Source organism: Bombus affinis, chromosome 8 (genome assembly GCF_024516045.1).
Source record: "Bombus affinis isolate iyBomAffi1 chromosome 8, iyBomAffi1.2, whole genome shotgun sequence".
NCBI classification, from domain to species: domain Eukaryota; kingdom Metazoa; phylum Arthropoda; class Insecta; order Hymenoptera; family Apidae; genus Bombus; species Bombus affinis.
In genome coordinates this window covers 16,343,962-16,364,549 of record NC_066351.1, presented here as the reverse complement: position 1 = coordinate 16,364,549, position 20,588 = coordinate 16,343,962, and the positions used below count along the sequence as shown (strand labels likewise).

Sequence of the window (20,588 nt, the reverse complement as noted above, 5' to 3'; positions counted from 1 at the left end):
CCTTCAAGCTATACTCTAAATTTTTTACTTCATTTTTATATATACGCACATCATTTTTGTAAATATTCTGCAAATTTATAAGTATGAAAGTTTGTACTACTATTATTTAATAGAAAAAACAAGAATAATATCATAAAGCAACTCACATCTATAAAAATGTTTTGCATGTCAGATGTTTGAAATTTTGGTTTATTAGCACATGCAGTATATGAAGATTCTGTATATATAAATAAATAAAAAGATCATGGAGATTTAATTAATAACATACGTATTATAAAATATATAACTTACGGTTTAATATTTGTCTTCTAGGCATCTTCAGAATTAAACAGTTACATACTCTATTTTAAAATAAATTATTTTAGTATTTTAATTTTAATTAATTAAATAGTTTATATAAAAAATATACTATTATTTTTTAAAAAGGAAATTGATATTAGCTGTTTAGGAAAAACTTCTATATCAAATGGATATTGATCAAACACCTAGCTTCAGACTTTTCAGAATCATATAGTAGAGTTTTATTCCGTTACTATATCAGTAATAAGCAATGTTTTTAGCAAGTTTTAATAAAACTACATTGGTTGTGATATCTGTTTCATATAATACCAGTATTTTACACATAACAACAACCGATAAGTTATTTTCCATATCATTATGTTAAACATTACAAATACCTTGGAAATAGAATATATTGTGCATAAATTAATATTACAACAATTGACAATCTTATAACTTATACATATGTAAGTTATATAAGTTATAAACACACATACGTACATATCATTATGTGACATATCAGTTAGACAATAACATTGTATCTTTAGAATGTTAGTACCAAATTGTAGGTACTACAATCTTGTATATATAATGATTTCTTTTATTACATAATAAATATATATTAAAAAAATAATAATATATAGTTGTAGTTCATTGAATTCTGTTTATAATGTTACTGTTTAAAATCTAATATTTCTGATAAATTTTATACATTCCTATAAAAAAGAAATATATATTTATTATTAAAAAATAAAATATAAAATAGTATTAATATTTCAATGGATTTAATGCTCTTTATGGAAAACATAACTATCTTATTTAAAAATTTGTTTTATAAAATGATTTAAAATATCCATTTCCACCTGAACCTAAATATTCAGGCCAATTCTGATGCAAAGATATATTTTTGCAACTTTGATTAGGTAACATATCTTCTGGACACATACATTCTAATTTCATCCTATATATTGTCATTTGTCCAAGAGAAATTTTTAAATCTTTTTTGTTGCTCGTTTCTAGATTTGCTTTATAATTAATACCTCGTTCACCTAAACATTCTTTAATAATATCATCATTTTGTTTATACTGAAAACTTTTTTCGGAAAGCAATGTTTTCCAATGAATACAATTAAAATCTTCTTGAACTAATATTACAGATGCCTCAGAAGACGGTAACCAAGATGTAGAAAATACTAAATCAATAGAACTTATTCCTTCTGTTTTTAAAATAGATGGTAATAATATTCCAGTTGGTGGTTGTTTTTGTATACCATGTACTGAATACATGTGATTGTTAGCCTTTATATCCCGCTTTTCTTTTTGTTTTTTTAATTTTAATCCAGATTTATATTCTAATTTTAATTTTAAATCTACGCCAGTATCCTTTTTCTTATTCCGACCTTTCAATGATTTTTGTTTAGGAATTTTTTTTATAGCAACAGCTTCTTCTTCTTCTTCTTTTAGTGCAACATTAAAAATCTGACGAGTGTAGGTTTCTACATCCTAAAAAAAATTTTTCTTTACTTTTTTCCTATAAACTATAATTTTTAATAATCTTATTACAAATTAATAGTCTTACAATAAAAGTTTGATCAGTTGTTTCTTTTGTTTTATTTACGTCATAATGCAACAAATTAATTGTTCTTTTACTTAATACTTTAGTTCCTCCATCACTTGCATTGTTTTCAATATCTAAGTTATGAGAGGTTTCATGTGTACTTGTCTTACTATTTGTAATGTCCGTTTCATCATTACGCATATTTTTTATAAAATTATCTATTCCCTTATCAAATTGACTAATAAATTTGAGATTAATGTCGCTTCTTTGTTCTCGTATTTCATCTTCTTGTTGGTAATCTATTGGCTGTTCTCTTTGTATGTTAATTTTATTATTCTCATCATATAACAAATCAAAATCTTTACTTGTTTGTATAATATTCTGAGTCCATTCATTCTCATTTTTCAAAACATTATTTTGTCTACCAATAGGAGTAAATTTTTTCTGTTGTGTGTACTGTTCGTAAGTTTCATGAGAAACTTCCTGTTCTTGTTTAGAGCTATCTTTTTTATTTTCATCTTTATATATTTTTGGCAATCGTTCAGATACAAAAGGTGTATTTTCAGGTAATTCTATTCTAACATTCATAGAATTATTATATTCTAATGACTTCCAGTCTTCAGAAAAATATAATGATATACCAGGTGGTCCAACATGTTGGCTTAAAGCATATAAATTTGTAATTAAAGTAGAGTTAAACCGTAGTTTACAAACATCAGCGTGTGATTCAGATATAAAATCTTCACTTCTGAAGAACTGATATTTTTCTTTAATCCCTTCATAGTTTAGACAATCAACTGACCAATGTAAAAACCAATCATTTCCAAATCCTTCAACGGTAACAGATAGGCCAGACATTTCTCTACTTAAACTATCTTCTATTGGTTTTTCTAGTAAAGATTTACCAGTTTTTCCATCTATGATTGTTGCAACTGTGTAGTAATATGTTGGAAAACCCGAACCTATCTGATGTTTTACCATAAAGTCTGGAACATTATCATCATTATAGTAACCAGGAATCGGCATACTTATTATTTCAGAATTAGGTACTGTATAATTCCAGATAGGTTCAAAAGTTAATCCATTATAAACTATTATTGTAGAGTTAAACATAGCAGCAACAATATCTTCAATTCCATCTAATGTTACATCTACCAAAATTGGAGGTAGCAAAGTTCCTTTTCCTGTGTTATGGTGAAGTTTTTGTAGTTTCTATAACATACATATAATTGTATAATAATCTATTTATAAGTTATCTTTAAATATTTAAGGAACTTACCAAGTTACTATACATTAAATTCACTTGAGGAATTACATACAATCCACCTGATTGTTTTTTACTACTAGTAACAAGGACAAAAACATTTTCTCCATCTGGATGGACTAATTTCTGAGGTGCTAAAAACAATTGCTCTGTATCTGGTAAAGCTGAACTGTGTATAATATTTCCATTGATTCCTGATATCATAAGAATTTCACTTGAATGAATTTCTCTTGATTGTATAGTGTGTGATGCGATAATATCTCCAATGTCATCTCCATCAACATCAGCAATAAATTTAGCATTATAGATATCTGAGAGCTTCCATTCTTCTGAAATTGATAAATCTCGAACTGGCATTTTCCATATACTAGCTCCATTATAGCCATTAACCGCATGAAGTATTCCACCTCGACCACATATAATGCAATCTTTAATTTTGTCATTTGTTAAGTCTATACCACAATCAACTGAAAAAATAGCATGATTCGTCCAATACACCCAAAGGGTATCTCCTGTTCTTCCGTTTAAAGCTAGAACTCCACCAAAACATGGAACTTGTCCATCAAAGTAGAATGCACAAATATATTCTGAAATGTCCATCATGTCCAATCCTGTATATCAGAATAATGTTACTGTTTACTATAACTAAATGTAAATATTACAACTAAATATATTACAAAAATGATATACCTCAAAAACTGAAATATTCGGCAAAATCATAAAACTATAAATCTAAGACCTGTAAATCAAAAGGTAAATATACTAAAAATTTAATACTACTAAAACACATAAAAAAATTATTTTAAGAAATTAAGCCAAAATACACTTGTTCAGAGATAAGAACCTGTACTAAATCCAATAATAATATCTTCAACTCCGTCACCATTAACATCATTGCTTCTTATTGGTGATTCAGATGTTAATTTTGGAAATGATCTAGTCCATAAAATCTTTGATGCAAGAGATGTGCATGGTATTTTGTTAGAGTCATGTAATGAATCTTTAAGATCATGTGATAACCAATTTTTCAAGATTGACATTGGTCCAGGAATTATATTTATGACATATATGCATAATATAATTAAGCTTAACAATATTATTAATCCCACAAGACCAAAGCCAGTCCTATTTGATAATCCATATGTCGCAAAATTATATGACCTTTTACATCTTCTACGAGGTGCCATTAAAGGCCGTTTAACTCCTCCATCATCATCTAATTTTAAACCATTTTTTCCATCTCTAATGAATACCTCATCATCAATATCTGTTAAATCTTCATCATCAAAACCATCTTGCTCAACCAATTTAGGTAAAATTGGATAAACAGCAGACATATTGTTTATCTGTAAAATTTTTATATTCTTAAAAAACTGCTTATAAATTATATAATAAAAATTTATATTTTTTCCAAATAAATATAATATAATTAATGAAATGATAAAAAAAATGCATTAACAATACACAATCATTTATGTTCCTGAATATTAAAGGCAAAAGATATTTACATTCGTTATTATATTTATAAATATACGATAGAAATACACTTATTAAAATAACAAAATGTAAATAGAATATTAAGATAATAATATAAACACAAAAGATGTGCTTAAGTCAACGTCTACCGCATTGAAATAATTATTATTCGATAATAAATAAATGAAATTATATAATAAATAAGAATTAGTAAAATTAAAACATACTTTTTTTTACGTATTTTTGAAAGATTCTGGTTTCAAATAACAAGCAGATAAAATTTGTTCACTAAATTTTTCAGAGACGTCGTATGAGAATGATGCAATAAATATACATATTATACTTAAGGGTTATTCACACTCATATTCGTATTGAACATTAAGATTGAGATATATTTACAATTTTAGTAATTGATGATTTGAAACATTATTAAGAAGCATAATTAATTTGTTGAGTATTGTAATTTATACAAATAATCTATATAAGTTACACATGAAAAAGTTTACCAGTTAAGTAACGTTAATAGAACTTGTTATATTAAGAATTTTAAGATACATAAATTTGATCTTATAAATTAGAAAATCTATTCCACAATGTTTAATTGATTAAATAAGATTCAAATCTACAACATTAAATAAAAGTGGCTTTTAAAAGGAAAAAAGAAAAGACGGAAATATTATGAAGTTATATTATACATATATCTTTAAATCTAAATTTAAATGGATCAAGAGGGCAACTATTCATCTTTCCTATTATATCAATATACTAAACTATAATTAAAAAATTTAATTATAGTTATCATTCGTTCCTAGGGTATTAAATCTGGTATAATATATTCCTACACTCTATATCATAAAAGAAACTTGGTTACTATTGTTACCAACTACCAACTATAACAGATTGAATTCGTGCTTCTTCCAGTAACCGGCAGCGTGTATCACCGGTGGATATTAGTTAACATAAAATGTCGTACACTAAATTCAATTTTTCATTTTATATCATATGCTGTTGCTTATCTTTGGGTCTCGTAAATGCAAATACTCAGACATCGTCGAAGAATTTTTTCGCGGAACAACTTACCGAAGAAAATTGGGATCGTATGCTCATCGGAGAATGGATGGTGGAATTGTAAGTTGAATTGGTTCAATGTCGTTAAATTTGATGGCGTGTCGAAAGTCATATTGAAAACATTTGTATATATGTATTTTAATGTCTTATTTGAAATTGTATAAAATTTATAAGTTTTATAAAAGTATTATAAAAGACAAAAGAAAAATTTTATTGGAAGCAAATTGAAGATATAAGGAGGAAGCTATAAGAAATATTTTATTGAAACCTATTTGTATTTTAAAGTAATATATGTGTTTATAACTAGACTATTTTGTGATTTAGCTATGCTCCATGGTGTCCTGCTTGTAAAACATTGGAACCAATTTGGGAACATCTTGCTGCACAAAAGGAAAATTTAAATATCAATGTAGGAAAAGTTGATGTGACTGATTCTCCAGGACTTAGTGGAAGGTTTATGGTTACAGCTTTGCCAACAATATATCAGTAAGATTTTTTGTTTTGGAAAAAGAATAATATGATTTAAAGTTCTAAATATTTTTAATTACATTTTAATATTTCCACTAGTGTTAAAAATGGCATATTTAGGCAGTATAAGAGCCCTAGAGATAAAGATTCATTAATTGAATTTGTGTCTGAGAAAACTTGGGAAAAGATTGAACCAATTCCTGGCTGGAAGAGTCCAACATCTATTCAGATGTCTGTTATTGGTCAATTCTTTCAGATCTCACAAGTATTGCGGGTGAAGATTTAAATTAAATGTTAATGGAACTAATATAAATTTTAAATGCATTATAAAACAATTTGATTATTCTTATAGGGAATACACAATAGGTTTATGGAAGATTTTGGATTACCTACATGGGGAAGTTACTTGATCATTGCCATTGCTACCATTGTCTCAGGTGCAATATTGGGATTGGTAAGCTTGAATAATAAAATTGAATAATTTAAGCTAGAACTAATGAAACTAACTGTTACTTATATCTTGTAGTTTATCGTTTGCTTGATTGATTTTATATATCCACCGAAACCTGTGATGCTTCAAAACAAAAAGAAACAAAAAGATGGATCAGGTGGATTTATGCAAGAAAAAAGTATACAGGATGAAGAAATTGTTGAACATGTTAAGGATGATTTAGTAGATGAGGAATCAGAGCAAGAGGGATCTGAGACAGAAGAAAAAGAAAAAGATGCAGATAAAAATTCCAAAACTGAACCGAGCAGTCCAAATGTTCGTAAACGTAAGCCACGTAAAGCTGATTAGACATACTAGTTTATTGTATGTAAATATCTAATGTCTGGTAAAAATGACAAATAATAGCACATTTTAATGTTAATCCATTTTGGTAAATGAGAATAGCAAGAGCAATACATAAATATTTTATGTTTGTCAAAAAATGTTAAGGGTTTGATCAGAGATGGAAATAATTGATTGTATTAATAATTTAAAGTTATATGAAGCATACAAAATATTTTCAAATATGACAGCTGAATTTCGATATTGCATAAAAAATTTTAAATGCAAAATAACTAACCTCAGGTATCATTTTTAACATTATAGAACATTAATCACACATAATACTAAAAAGTAAGATTCGGAATATTTTACTGTAAATTTATAATATCATTGCTTCCAAATACAAAGAATCTTTCCTTGCTCGTACGTATTAGATATCGTGTCACAATTATTATTGTATTACTATTACTTTTACTAAACTTTTGGTATTATAAAATGATAGGATGATTATTTTTTTCAACAGCATTTCATTACATTTTTTAAAGAATTTTCACATAAAATAATCTAAATGTTTGTTAACATAGTTAATTGTAAGTAATTAATATATTTTTTCCTGTACAAATTTCTTATTTATAAATTCTATATACCATATTACAAAACAACTATGTATTATTTATACATACATACACTGTTTCTCCCATTTTTCTTATTTTTTCAGATTTCTTATATACTTAAGAATTTATTAGATAAGCCCATAGCTTTAACATTTTTTATATGATTGTATTGTACAATGTATTTTCTGCTTTTATAAAACTGCAAATTTTGTATACGACACTAAATGCACTTCTTAGAAGAAGAAATTCGTTCGAGCTAAATTATTTCATAAAATTATGACTGCAAGTTATAAGTTTTTGATATATTGTAAATTATACTCATAAAATTTCATAGTGTTAATTAATCGTTACACTTTCTTTTATATTTTCTAATACAGAAATAAAGATATTAATATAACAACAAACCTCGTAATTGTAAATAATTTTTAATAACTACATGTAACTGATTGTATTCAACTTTTATAATGGTTATTTGATAAGAAACAAAATTTTAGGTTATTGTACATGTGGCATATGCTAAATCAAGTCAAAAACATAAGCTTAATAAAAATATATGAGACACATTGCATTTATAATATCTATAAATAGTTTATCATACATTGTAATTATTTTAAAAGTATTAAATGTCTTCCATGCATGTTATACATATACATGCTTCAAGAGAAAATAATATTATTGATCATAAATATATTAAATTACATTTTGTTGTATTAAATTAATTTACAATGAATATATTAACTGGAGTTTAAATTTCAGACAGATATACATATATTTAAGTAATACTGCTTACATTCTTTGCATAGGAACTACACATTTACATAAAAAATGTTATATGAGGAAACAACTTTCAACTAGATAGTACAAAAATTGTAATGCTAACTGCCTAATAAATGCATTATGTAATAATTATGTCTTGTTTGTTAAAATTCATAGATTGAAATTTCCTTTTATGTTTATAAAATATTTAAACAAAAAAAGCAGTTGTACCTTTATAGGCACCATGTTTAAATATTAAATGACATATATACATTAAACACATTTAACTACAATGATAAGACACAGGGTAATGGTAGTTTATAATCAAGACACAAAAGGGACATGGAAAGAAATAGAGGAAAGAGTAGACGGAAGAGAAGAGGAAGTGATGATCATTGGAGGAGACTGGAATGCAAGAACGGGAGAAGAGGGAGGGCCGATAAACGAGGATCTAGGGAAAGAAAAAAACAGGAGATCAAAAGACAAGACAAGAAACATGAAGAGGCTGGGTGATAATAAATGGAAGAGATAAAGAAGGGGAGCAGTGGACATATATTGGGGAGAGAGGAAACTCAGTAATAGATTATGTGATTGGCAACCAGGAAGCGACAGAGGAAATAATCGACATCAAAGTAGGAAAAAGAACAGAGTCGGACCACATGTCGTTAGAAATAGAAATAGGAGGGCCAGAATTACAAAAGAATGAGGAAAAGAAAGAAGACGAGAAGGAGAAAAGGGAATGGCCAAACGAAAATGTGGAAAAGTACCTGGAGGAATGTAAAGACTGGACCTGCAAGGGAAGAACAGTAGAGGAAATGTGGACCGAGATCAAAGAGAAGATAAACGAAGCAATGCTAAAGAAGAAAGTGAAGATAAGGAAATGGGGCATGGGAGAGAAAGCGTGGTAATACAAGGAGTGGAAAGAAAGGAAAAGGAAAAGGAAATACAGATGAATATTGGCAAGATTCAGATGTGGAAACGAGACCAAAGTAAGGGAATACTGGAAGGAAGAGGGAGAAAAAAGATGCAGACTATGCAAAAGGAATGAAGAAGACCTGAGTTATGTAATAGAAGAATGCGAAATAACGGGAGAACTAAAGGACATAGGAAAAGTACTAAATGAGACGGGAGAAGGCTTAGCAGGACTGAAAGCAAGAATAGAGGAGAGAAGAGCAAAAGATAGGAAGGGTACACAGCAAGGAAACTAAAGCCCAAAGTTGCGATAATTTTTAGTCATTAGTGGTTAATTTGTAGTTCCTAGTTTTAGTTTTTAGAGAATAGAATAACTAAGGTAATGCAATAGAATAGAGTGGAAAGAGGGGAGGAAGATATGTAAGAAAAGAATTAGACATAAATGATGTAAAACCAAAAGTTCGTCCAAAGCCGAAAGGCACGGACTAAGAAATAATAATAATAATAAACACATTTAACAATGATATTACTAATTACATTATTTATATAAAAACATTATCTAGTTAATAGTTGTGCTAATAATTTGAAAAAAAATTATTTATGTTTCATAAAAATTGCTATTATTTATAAAAATACATATATACATATGAAACAAAACCAAACCTTTCTTATAACGGAAGTGACGTGAAAATACAAGATTTTACTTTATTTAATTACGCACTATTTAATTACATATATATATCGTTATTTGTACTTTAAAAAATATTGTTTTTGAGAAATATGAATAATTTAAGAAGTAAATGTCATAATATATGACAAAAGTATAATGAAATATGAACGCGCATGCGTAATATCAGCAAATCGAAACCGGAACTGAACACTGTACGCTTTTAAGCATATATATGAGAGACGCGTGCTAGAGTTAACCTCAACAGCTGTATGTACGACCACGTTTAGATAGGTAAGCTGGTTTAACTTCGTAAAACTAACAAAATATGTTTCTCTGTATTTTATATGTTATTTTAATGGAAATAATTATTGAGTATTAATCGTTAATTAAAATAAATGTAAAAACTAAATGGATTTGGAGTAATAATTTCAATTTCAGTTGCAATTATATCGTTAACCATATATATATACACATTCATATATGCATACAAGTTCATATTTTGTTGAAATATTAAGTATATACATGGTGTTTTAATTAAAATGATTAAAACATAAATTATATATACTATATGAAATATGTTGGATAGGGAATTATACATAACAAGTAGATAAAACTTGTTCTTATTATATTTATCAGAGACAAGATTTAGCTGTTTTCCTCATAAAAGATGATCGCGTTTTTGATTTTTTTATTTTTCATTTACAGCAAATCGATATTTATATCATATAGGACAGTAATGGCTAAAGCAAATATGGTTAAAAATATAAAAAAGCGAACAGCGAGTGTGTCTGAGATAACTGAAAAGAAAACAGAAACATCAGGAAATTTCAATAAAGATCATAAGAAGAAGAAAACAGAAAACGGAACTGTACAAAATGGACAACCAAATAAGCAAGTTACTAAGAATTCACCTAAGAAACTTAAAAATGAAAAGAAAAATAATGATTTAGGAATTGTTCAAAATCCTAAGAAAAAGGAAACAAATGAAGCTAGTTTACAAAAAAGCAAGAAGAAAACATTAAGTGCAGCGAAACTATTGAAATTGAGACAAGAATACCGTAAAAAACGTAAAGAAAATAGACTGTCACGACCACATTTGTTACCACCTAATTTATCTGTTGAAGATATAAAAAAGAGAATTAAATCAATACAAGAACGAAAGGAACTTACAAGAAGTGCTAAGAGGAAACTAGCAATACTTAAAAAAAGGTTAGAAGTAAAGGAAGAAATAGGCAAGGTAGAAAAAGGAAAGAATGAAAAGTCATTAGAAATTGTGAAACAAAAACAAATACAAAATGCAAAGTCAATGCAAGAGAAAGTGGATGCGAAGTCAAATAAAGAGAATAAAAAGAGAAATGCTAAACAAAGTAAAACTTTGTTAAAGCAAAAAAATGAGGAAAATGACGACGATGATGAAGAAGATGAGGAAAATGAGGATGATATGGAGATAGATGATGAATTAAGCGAAGATGACGATGGAACTGATGTAGAAGAAGGTGATGAGGATGATGACGATGATGACGACGACGATGAAGAAGAAGAAGAAGAAGAAGAAGAAGATGACGATGACGATGACGATGATGACGATGATGATGTGGAAGAAGGGGGTGAAAATAACAAGAATAATGAACAAGACAAAGATAATGAAATTAAAAAAAGTAATGTACAAAAAGGGAAAGAGAAATCTGCAAATGTGGAAGAAGATGGCAAGAAGAAAAGATATGTCCTTTTCGTAGGAAATTTGCCATATAAGTAAATATGCGTATATATATATATATATATTTTTTATTTCTCTTATGCAAAGCGTATACATATATATTCATGTATATATTCTAATAATTAAATTCTTATATTTTAGTATTACTAACGAAGAACTTAAAAAACACTTTTTAACTAAGGTCAGTCAAGTAGTTGATATTAGGATACCTAGGAAAGATGCAAACACAGCGCGTGGATTCGCTTATGTTGAGCTAGCCAATAATACAGATTATGAGGTAATTTTATGTAGTAATTGATACTTCGTTTATCTTAAATATTAGTATTAACCATCTGTACACGTTTAATTACACATTATTATACTTATTTGTTAACAGAAAGCACTTTCATTAAATTATTCATTTCTTAATGGAAGAAGGATAAATGTGGAATATTCTGGACCTGACAGGAAAACAGCTGTTGCAAAAAACTTCAAATTACATGCTCTGCAAAAGGCAGGAAAATTTGCAGGTGGAAGGAACAGATATAATCAGAAATATGCAAATAACAAGGGGAAGCAAAATACGCGAACGGTGAAAACATAATTGTTAAATCAATAGAAGTAATTCGAAATAAATGTTTAAATCTATCTCGACTACTTCCCTATATGGACATTTAGAATTAAGTTTTTTTTATGTAATCAATATCATTGACTGTAAAGACTTGCAATACAGATAAAAGTTTTATCTACTAGAACATGTTTAATTTGTTTATGATATCAACCCAACTTGCATGAAATTATCGTCTATTTCGGAATAAAATTATCATACATTTATCAGAATAAAAGTTCAACTTCATATGTTAACATAAAAAGAGATTACTACAAAATTTATATCTAGTAAGTAGATAAAGAAATGTGGTTATTTTTTTTATAGCAATTCTAATGTTGTACATTGTAACTGTGGAACTGTAGTTTCAATTTATAATAAAGAAAGGTTAGAAACGAATTTTGACAAGTTATAAAAAATGTCTAAATCAGAAATAATAGATAAAACGTTACAAGATGAGATAAATAATTCTCTAGATTTTGACGTAACGATTCCATGGCCCAAAGAATTAACAGAGGTGCTATTTTTTAATTCGTTGCAATGTGTATTTTATAAAATAATTATAATTGCAAAATAAATGTAAAAGTAACTTATATCTACAACACATCACAGGAAATTTTACCTGATCACATCATATTCCCAAAAGAATTAAATTTATTTTTAAGGAATCGGATACAGGTAATTAGGATAAATACAGTTTATAGATTTATCATTCTTTCAAAATGACGTTTATAGAATATATTAAATATAAAAAGAAAAAATCGATTTTACCATAAAGTGAAATTAATATCGCAAAATAAATAACAGGATTTAATTGCTGAAAATGGTTGTCTGCGTCGTGCACTCGAAGAGGCGGAGGAGAAAATCCACAAAAAGCAAGGAATTGCAGAAGGGGGGTATTCAACAATTTTAGGAAAACCTCATGAAGTAGCAACAGCAAAAATTATCGAGCTTAGCAGAAGATGTCGAGAACAGATAGCCGAGATTGAAGTTCTTAAATCAAAGTGCAAAAATCTAGAAGTGCATTTAACTAACAAAGAAACAGAATTGGAAAATGAGCGACACGAAAGGAGACATTCGAAAACAGATGACTCCTCTCAGAAGAGTGAGTTATATTAAAGATTTTTCAGTCGTACACGACATTTTTATACTGTTACATTCTTCCATCATCATTCCGTCATATTATGATCGAGATACAGGATGGTATCCTTGACAAAGGTACCAAGAATAGTCAGCCGAAGGGAGACGAGGATCGAATCAAACATTTGTACGAAAAGTTACAACAGACTCAAATAAAACTCTATGAATCCAAAAATATTTGTGCCAGTCTTAAACAAGAGATTAATAAATTGCATAAGGTATTGTTTTTAAAACTTTTATCGGAAAATTTATATACAAATAAAGAAAATATAGGAGGCAGACAAGCGTGCAATACATAATTTTTAAAGTTGAAAATGTAGTTATTGTACAGCGAAATTGGTGTAAATGTGAATTTGAATAATTTATTGAATCAATCTGGATGGCGAGGGAGAGCCGAACAGATTCATCTGCTGCAGCAAAAACTAACGGAACTGCAATCAAGATTGTCGGAATACGAAGGAACGCAGAAGACATCCATCGGTATTAAAACGAAATTCCGGAGTTGTAGGTTTTTATTTATAAGGTGTATGTCTTGTATATTAGTGTCTGTAGAACGGAAAAATTTGGAAAATCTTCGAAATGTTGAGAAAGAGAGGCGGCGACAAATAGAAGATTCAGCGAAGCAACTTCGGCAAACGGAAGTCATCGTTGAGGGATACAAGAGGAAGCTAGAGGCTTCGAAGGCAAGGATAAAAGTGCTGGAGCATGAGTTGAATGCTGCGAAAGGAAATATTGCCATATTAAACGAGAAGAGAACTCATGATAATCATTTAATCGAGACACTCAATGTACGTATACGATGATATTGAAATTGATCGTTCCTCTTAAAATTAATGAAAATAAAATTAACAGAATCGACTTAAAACTACCGAGATAAAACACGAAGAACGCGAGATAGATATGAAAAATAGAGCAGAGAAGTTCGAACGTGAGTACACTAACTTAAAGAACGATTTGCAGTCGGCGCAACTTCAAATCGATCGGTTGCGTAGAAGACTGGAAGAACGAGAAATCGAGATAGATAAGTTGAGGTACTTTATTCTTGGGAAAAATTAAGTATAGACAAATTTTTATACAAATGTGTTATTTATTGTAGAAATGGAACAGTCCCGAACATACGGGATATTAAATCTCGAAATATTGCGCAACCTGAAGAGTTATTAAATAATTTGAACCACAGTGATCCTCCTCATAGCGCTCGAAGTACGTGCGAACCTAACGAATATGTAACTTTGGCTTTTGCTGCTGAAGCTGAAAGGGAGAGACTGCTGGAGTTAATAACAATCCTCAACAGGCGTCTAGATAAAGAGAGAAACTATGCTGACACTCTTTCTGTGAGTCTTCAACGCTATATTGCTTTTCTTCTATCTGTTGCTTGAATTTTTAATTAGGCGAATTATATGCATGTAGAACACGTTACGCAATGAGAAAGATAAATCGGCAAAGTTAGAATTAAAGATACGAAAATTGGAGACAGAAAGAATAGGGATTGTTAAAATTGACACTGGCTATAAAACGAAATTACCGAAATTATCGAAGGCTAGTGACAAAGAAACGAATGCTGAACAAATGCGGCTCAAGTAAGCTTTAAAAGCAACATAAAAACAAACAAAGCATATAAATATATATAAATTATAGATATGTTTAACAATTCCTAATGCCATGTAGGATGGAGTTATTACAAGAAGAATGCCTCGCGTTGAAAGCTAGATTAGACACTGTGCAACAGGACAAAGCTGAGGATCTTGCGACCTATAAGCAGATGCACGAGCAAGTTAGAAAAATTTTTCACGAAGCCTGCAGGTATTTAAGAACGCTACACGAGAAAACAAAAGTATTAAAAGAAGTATTAAGGAAGATCTTTATTTTCAGAATCAAACCACTGCCTCCCATTGGTAGCCGTTCTGCCATTACAGTTTAATCAGAATTTAAAACTTTCGATAGCCTTCTAAGAGTCTAAAACATTCGATAACTTTAGCGGAGCGAAACTCAACGTATTTATTACGATTGTAAATCATGAAATAAAGTATAATGGTTTCACCGGTGAATCATAATTCGATCATCGACGTTTGTTAGTTCCTCCCGAATGGAATTGTGTAAGTACTACAAAACTGTGTGCGATGATGTAACTAGGACACGAGATAAGGTGCAACGCACCACGTAAACGCGCGTGACATCGTCGAAGCAACGGTTCCGTTTCTATCTCTCATTATTCTTCCTCCTTTTCCCCTTTTATAAAACCTGTGTTTGCTCTAAACTACTGTAAACGCGTTAACTCTTGCCATTGATATCGTTCGTCAATTCTACATCGGAAGATTCATACTTTTCCCTAAAAATTAAAAAAAACGAGATGTTTAAAAACCATTCTTTTATTTGCTTTTCTTTGTCGTTTTTCTTTCGATTACGATTATCGGATGAAAGGAAAGCTTCTTAAAGAGAAAAGGGAACTATAAGACTGATGCACTACTATTTCTAAGTAGCAGTATATCTTTTCCTTTCGAATGATATGACATAGTTGAAACAAAGTAATAGTACCATCTTTGCCATATCTTCGTAGAAACTTTCACAAGAAAAGGAAGGTTTTAGCTCAAGCGGAACTCTTTTAATACTTTTCTTTAACCTTCTGAATAAAAATCCTATTCCATCAACTATATTTTATACGAAATCTCTATTCTCAAATCCAATTATGAATCCAAATCTAAAATTGAGCGAGTTTTCTCTGAAAACCTAACTGATGATTGACTGCGTGTTGCCACGAAGATATTTATAGAGATTCGTGTTAAGAAATCTTACAAGTAAATACATCGATTGTAGCATCTCTGGTGCAGAAATATCTTTCGTAAGAAAATTCAGTTCAGGGCGTTCCCATCGACGCTAAGCTCAAGCATACAGGTGCGAGCTTACAGGTGTTGGCGCTTCTACCTGATAAGAAGCATACCCGTGACGTCAGATCAGCGCTGGTAGAGTATATGAGTGGCACCGGAGAGACATCCACGTCACTCGTTCTTGAACCTCTTCGTTCGTTTGTTCTGCAAAGAGTTGTTTTTTCGTTATTATATTATCCGTCCCGTTGGTTCGTTGCGCGCCCCTTTCACAGCTTCGTTATTCCTCTACGTTTTCCTCGCACGATGACGTGCAACGAGAAGAAGCTGCGAGCGGAATGTATGTTCATGCGGAAGTCTAGCGTGATCGTTCATGGTTTTGGGACTCAGGGGTACCGATCAGGTAAGTCTTTGAGCCACCACAAACTTTGCCTCAAAGTAGAGTAAAGATATCGGAAGTGGTTTACTTCAATGCCATTGTATTAGAAATGAAAAAGATGCGATAGAAATTGGTAAATACGTTTGAGGACTGTTTGTATAAAGAATTTCAAAGAAAAGGGAAAAAGTCTTATTTCGTTGAAGGCGCTCGTGTCCATCGATGCTGAAGTTCCTGCAACCTCAAGTACCTACAGCTGGAATTCTTCGTGCCGTGGTCTTTTCATGTGTAAATTCCAGGGATATAATTGCTACTAGAGAATACACGACGTCAGTTTCGCGCTTGAACTAATGATTATGTAACGTACGGGCATCGGTAATGAAACATTTTACAACGACCCCGATAACGTTGTTTCTCAGGTATTCAAGATATTTGTTTCGCGACATTCTTCTATCGAAGAAATCTTTTGATAAGCGAAAATATCGCATTGTTACGATATCTCGGTTAATGTTCGTAGATTTCGCATTTTCATCGTGATGACGGTGTTCTCGCAAAATATTGAAAATAACGCCGTAGATGGATCGTACATCTGATCGAGGAATCTGGATGAATATTTGTCCGAAATAGTAATTTTAATCGATGAACACGTCAGAAGGCATATTGGCGTTGATAATGATATTGTTACAATTACTGCGATAACGATGTTAAACGTGCCTCGTATTTGTTTAGATGGTTATAATATCGGAATCGAGAGAGATCTCAGAATGATGTTTTTAATATTCAATTTCTTCGTGCGAAGCATACAAATATTTTACACGTTGGCATGTTAATAAAACTATACTTTTTCGCAAATAAGCGCGCAAATAAGAGGATAACGCGAAACTCATTAAAGTTGGTAAATAGACTACGATGGAATAAAGAGAATCAGTGTATTGCTTAATTTCCATCTTCTTTTATCTTGTTGAAACTAATCTTTATTAAGATCTTCCCAGGAAAAACTGTTAATAAGTTCAGTTAATTTATTATTTCGAATAAAGTGTAGAATGAAAGTAATCAAAGATTTCAATTTATTTGATCGTATTTCGAGATTACACAAGTTGCTTGCAAATTGAGCGACGAAATCCTTCTACTTGAGGATTTTTGGTAATACCTGTACTCTGTACAAGTCAACTCTTTATCGCTTTTATCGCATCGTCTACTGATAACGTGTAATCGTTGGCTTCTCTCAAAGGTGATATTCGATATTTGTCGTCAGATTTAACAAACGTGTGTTTTTATTGATTCTTCTTCGGGTACGCGATAGAAGAATATTTAAAAAAAGAATATGATATGTGCCTGAGCAATTATTGAAGATGCTGAACGTTTCATTATGCAACTTTGTCTAGTTTTCCTTTGTGCAACGAAATAACGAGGAAAGGCATAAATTTTGTTGTGACGTAATACAAACTTAAAGACTTATGATATAATTATGAGATTTTCGCGGTTGAAGGCTGCGTGCTAAGCTATTTACCATGTTATTCTATATTATCAATTTTTTAATTATTGTAATCAAGTTTATACGAATACGGACGCTCTTTGGTAAGGTATCATAAACGTCCTAGTGATTGCATGTGATTGATTTAATGATCATGGTTTTCCCTCTGAAAATCATATAGATGATAAGAAAAGGTATAAAAGAAAAATATAGTATATAAATACAACTAAACTACGGTATAATTAAATGTTTGTCTGTTTAAGCAGTTGCTCAGAATCAGTAAAAATGTCAACTGAATAAATAAAGATTTTGAGTCTATGGTGCTACCTTGGGAAAATTAACGCGTTTGTTCATTTTAGTTTATTTGGAAATTAGTTATTATTCGTTAATTACAGCAAACGTACTGTTACAGTATAGTTATACGGATACTGATAATTCACGATAATTTCAATTTCAAGTATATTTTGCAAATGTATAGTTTTGCCTCGATCTTTAGATGTTTGTTAGCTCCTTTAAGATTCTTTATATTATAGAATATCTCTAAAATAGTCATGGTTGATTTTTTAACTAAGTGATATCTGATAACAGTTATCGAAACAACGAATTATTCGAACTTATCGCGGATTGATAGAATTATCGATCAATTTAGAGTGCGACCCTGTGTATCGTGTATTTTTTGTTATTACTTGAAATTTATCATTAGGTTATATCGTAATCTTTGAACTGTTTGCCTAATTGAAACTTGATTTGCAGTTTAATGTATTTTTAGATTTGAACGTTCGGCAAACGCATCGGAATGAAGAAGAAAAGGAAGTGTTAACGACTCATGGCACGAGCTAACGCACGGAGGTTATGTTTACCGCGCAATCAGGTGGCAACGCTAAAGAGGAAGAAGTTACTCGCACCTCCTTGATAACAAGCAAAGCTGCTATGCTCATGTTATATTCCACCACGGCGACAACTTTCTGTCTTTCAACGTTTTCTTGCTTAATATTGTATAAGATATAAGTGCCTTATGTGAATCAAATTTCTTTTTCTAATAGAAGCATTATTTCAAATGTTTTATATCGTTAAGGACAATACAATTTATGAAAATCAAAATTTTTATAGATGTAAAGAATATTGCTGATAAAATGTAAAACTCTTAGGGTTTTAGGTGCTACAAGGAAGTGATTTAAATGACGGATAACGACAAAAGGCGCGCGCTATGAAGAGAGCTATCCATCGACAGTATGGTGATAATAGACACTGTCATGGAGTTGCTCTCTTTGTGGACGCAGCTATGTTCAACGATTATCAACGATAAAAGTGGAACAAATATACGATTAAAGAAATTTATTTACTTATGTAAATTTAATCGCTTATTGTCAACGTATTATGGATATTCTCTATACAGTATGAAATCTCTTTCTCGATTATTTCTTGCGATAAACAGAAATTAATGTTTTTTTATCATTAAGAACGATGTAAACTGTACATAATACAATTTTTAATTACCTTTTATCTTCCTACATTTATATTTTCCCCTTCTTTACCGGTTAAAACAACAGCAGTTCTTTGTCCGGTTTACATGTTTTCGCGTTGCCAGAAAGTTGTTTGTATCGGCGCGCGCATCTATCAAATATTGGCGCGCATTTTTAGTCACAGAGCCGAAAATTAGATGCTGCATTTAATAGCCCTCATTTAAGTCATAATTTTCTGTTATTTGTTGTGGCTTAAAATATTTTCCTGGATTTTTTAACTTTAAAATTCGATTTAAATGATCTTATTTAATTGTTCGGGTTGGAGAAATTGTTAAAATTAACGCATAACGATACATAATAATTGCGAAACCGTATGCAACCGGAATATGATCTCAACATTCTAAAGAATCTGTGTACAAAATATTTAACAGGCACCAGACAGTAAACAAATGTTAAATATGATATATTAACCGTGATAGCGCATAAGCTAATACAACGCAAAGAACCATTCGCGTTTCGAAAATGCTAATACGAAATCATAAATAACTTTATTTGAGGACTGTGATAAGTGTGTACTTATGTACATAGTCTACATAATAAGGAACAAAATTACTTTGAAAAGATTACAAATACTTATTTGATTTATTTACATTTTGAAATTCTTCTAATTTTGATTCTCAAAACGAGTAATTTTCAATATATGTATCCATGTATGTATCCAGCTCTAGTTCCCATCACTGACAATATTATGACTATGTTTTATGTTAAATCGATAATGTTGGAAGTGATACAAGAATGATAGAACATTACAACAGTTTGTATGATACAAAAACGTATTGATTATTACATTTATTTTAATAGTTGAATACTAATATAAAGAAACCGTAATACGAATAAGATACAATCCATTGAATTTATTTAATACTAAAGAGGATAAGTAATTTAATATACTCAACTGATAATGTAGATATTTTGCTGCGAATATAGCAGCAAGTTTTATTCTAATATTATTGTCGATATTATCATAAATCGACCATATTTTCTATTTCTTAACATTTGTGATCTATAGTAAATATAATGTTTATAACGTTTAAATATAATAGAAGTCTAATTATAGGATTTTTGATTGAAATAATTGGAGATAATTAGAGCGTTGCATCTAGGAAATTTTTG

At 30.0% G+C, this 20,588-nt stretch overlaps 3 protein-coding genes and 1 long non-coding RNA gene across 7 annotated transcripts; 2 read left to right on the top strand and 2 right to left on the bottom strand.

Annotated features, from left to right (window-relative positions):
* Nucleotides 1-497: 497 nt before the first annotated feature.
* Nucleotides 498-4,952, bottom strand: LOC126919724 (uncharacterized). 4 transcript variants are annotated; one of them, XM_050729259.1, is made up of 5 exons: nt 4,805-4,952; nt 3,946-4,447; nt 3,117-3,712; nt 1,859-3,049; nt 498-1,782 (listed from the first exon to the last, which is right to left on the bottom strand). In XM_050729259.1, exons 2-5 carry the CDS (start codon nt 4,436-4,438, stop codon nt 1,099-1,101), a joined length of 2,964 nt encoding a protein of 987 aa, XP_050585216.1. In that variant the 5' UTR covers nt 4,439-4,447; nt 4,805-4,952; the 3' UTR covers nt 498-1,098. The 4 variants fall into 4 exon arrangements, with proteins under 4 accessions (XP_050585216.1, XP_050585218.1, XP_050585217.1 ...); XM_050729261.1 differs by lacking the exon at nt 4,805-4,952 and adding an exon at nt 3,792-3,840 and having other exon boundaries at nt 4,263-4,357; XM_050729260.1 differs by lacking the exon at nt 4,805-4,952 and adding an exon at nt 3,792-3,840 and having other exon boundaries at nt 3,946-4,044.
* Nucleotides 4,953-5,461: 509 nt separating this feature from the next.
* Nucleotides 5,462-12,288, top strand: LOC126919680 (glutamic acid-rich protein-like). The gene is made up of 11 exons (XM_050729163.1): nt 5,462-5,705; nt 5,970-6,131; nt 6,213-6,387; nt 6,466-6,567; nt 6,640-6,909; nt 8,858-9,156; nt 9,226-9,443; nt 10,092-10,128; nt 10,543-11,589; nt 11,696-11,831; nt 11,931-12,288. Exons 1-11 carry the CDS (start codon nt 5,542-5,544, stop codon nt 12,135-12,137), a joined length of 2,817 nt encoding a protein of 938 aa, XP_050585120.1. The 5' UTR covers nt 5,462-5,541; the 3' UTR covers nt 12,138-12,288.
* Nucleotides 12,289-12,421: 133 nt separating this feature from the next.
* Nucleotides 12,422-15,334, top strand: LOC126919763 (E3 ubiquitin-protein ligase BRE1A-like). Its single transcript, XM_050729350.1, has 6 exons — nt 12,422-14,068; nt 14,133-14,311; nt 14,377-14,614; nt 14,691-14,860; nt 14,949-15,083; nt 15,153-15,334. The coding sequence occupies exons 1-6, from the start codon at nt 13,808-13,810 to the stop codon at nt 15,199-15,201; spliced, it is 1,032 nt and encodes a 343-aa protein (XP_050585307.1). The 5' UTR covers nt 12,422-13,807; the 3' UTR covers nt 15,202-15,334.
* On the bottom strand, nt 15,128-16,432 carry LOC126919804 (uncharacterized). The gene is made up of 2 exons (XR_007711767.1): nt 16,074-16,432; nt 15,128-15,609 (listed from the first exon to the last, which is right to left on the bottom strand). It is a non-coding gene; the product is annotated as an uncharacterized LOC126919804 (long non-coding RNA).
* Nucleotides 16,433-20,588: the final 4,156 nt, after the last annotated feature.

Coding starts and splice junctions, on each gene's coding strand:
- LOC126919680 (XM_050729163.1), top strand. CDS start 5,542: ATGTCGTACACTAAATTCAATTTTTCATTTTATATCATATGCTGTTGC. Junction 6,388..6,465: donor AGATCTCACAAGTATTGCGG/GTGAAGATTTAA, acceptor TTATTCTTATAG/GGAATACACAATAGGTTTAT. Junction 10,129..10,542: donor GTACGACCACGTTTAGATAG/GTAAGCTGGTTT, acceptor TTTCATTTACAG/CAAATCGATATTTATATCAT.
- LOC126919724 (XM_050729259.1), bottom strand. CDS start 4,438: ATGTCTGCTGTTTATCCAATTTTACCTAAATTGGTTGAGCAAGATGGT. Junction 3,713..3,945: donor TATTATTGGATTTAGTACAG/GTTCTTATCTCT, acceptor TCTGATATACAG/GATTGGACATGATGGACATT. Junction 3,050..3,116: donor ATTTAATGTATAGTAACTTG/GTAAGTTCCTTA, acceptor TGTATGTTATAG/AAACTACAAAAACTTCACCA.
- LOC126919763 (XM_050729350.1), top strand. CDS start 13,808: ATGTCTTGTATATTAGTGTCTGTAGAACGGAAAAATTTGGAAAATCTT. Junction 14,615..14,690: donor ACTATGCTGACACTCTTTCT/GTGAGTCTTCAA, acceptor ATATGCATGTAG/AACACGTTACGCAATGAGAA. Junction 14,861..14,948: donor GCTGAACAAATGCGGCTCAA/GTAAGCTTTAAA, acceptor AATGCCATGTAG/GATGGAGTTATTACAAGAAG.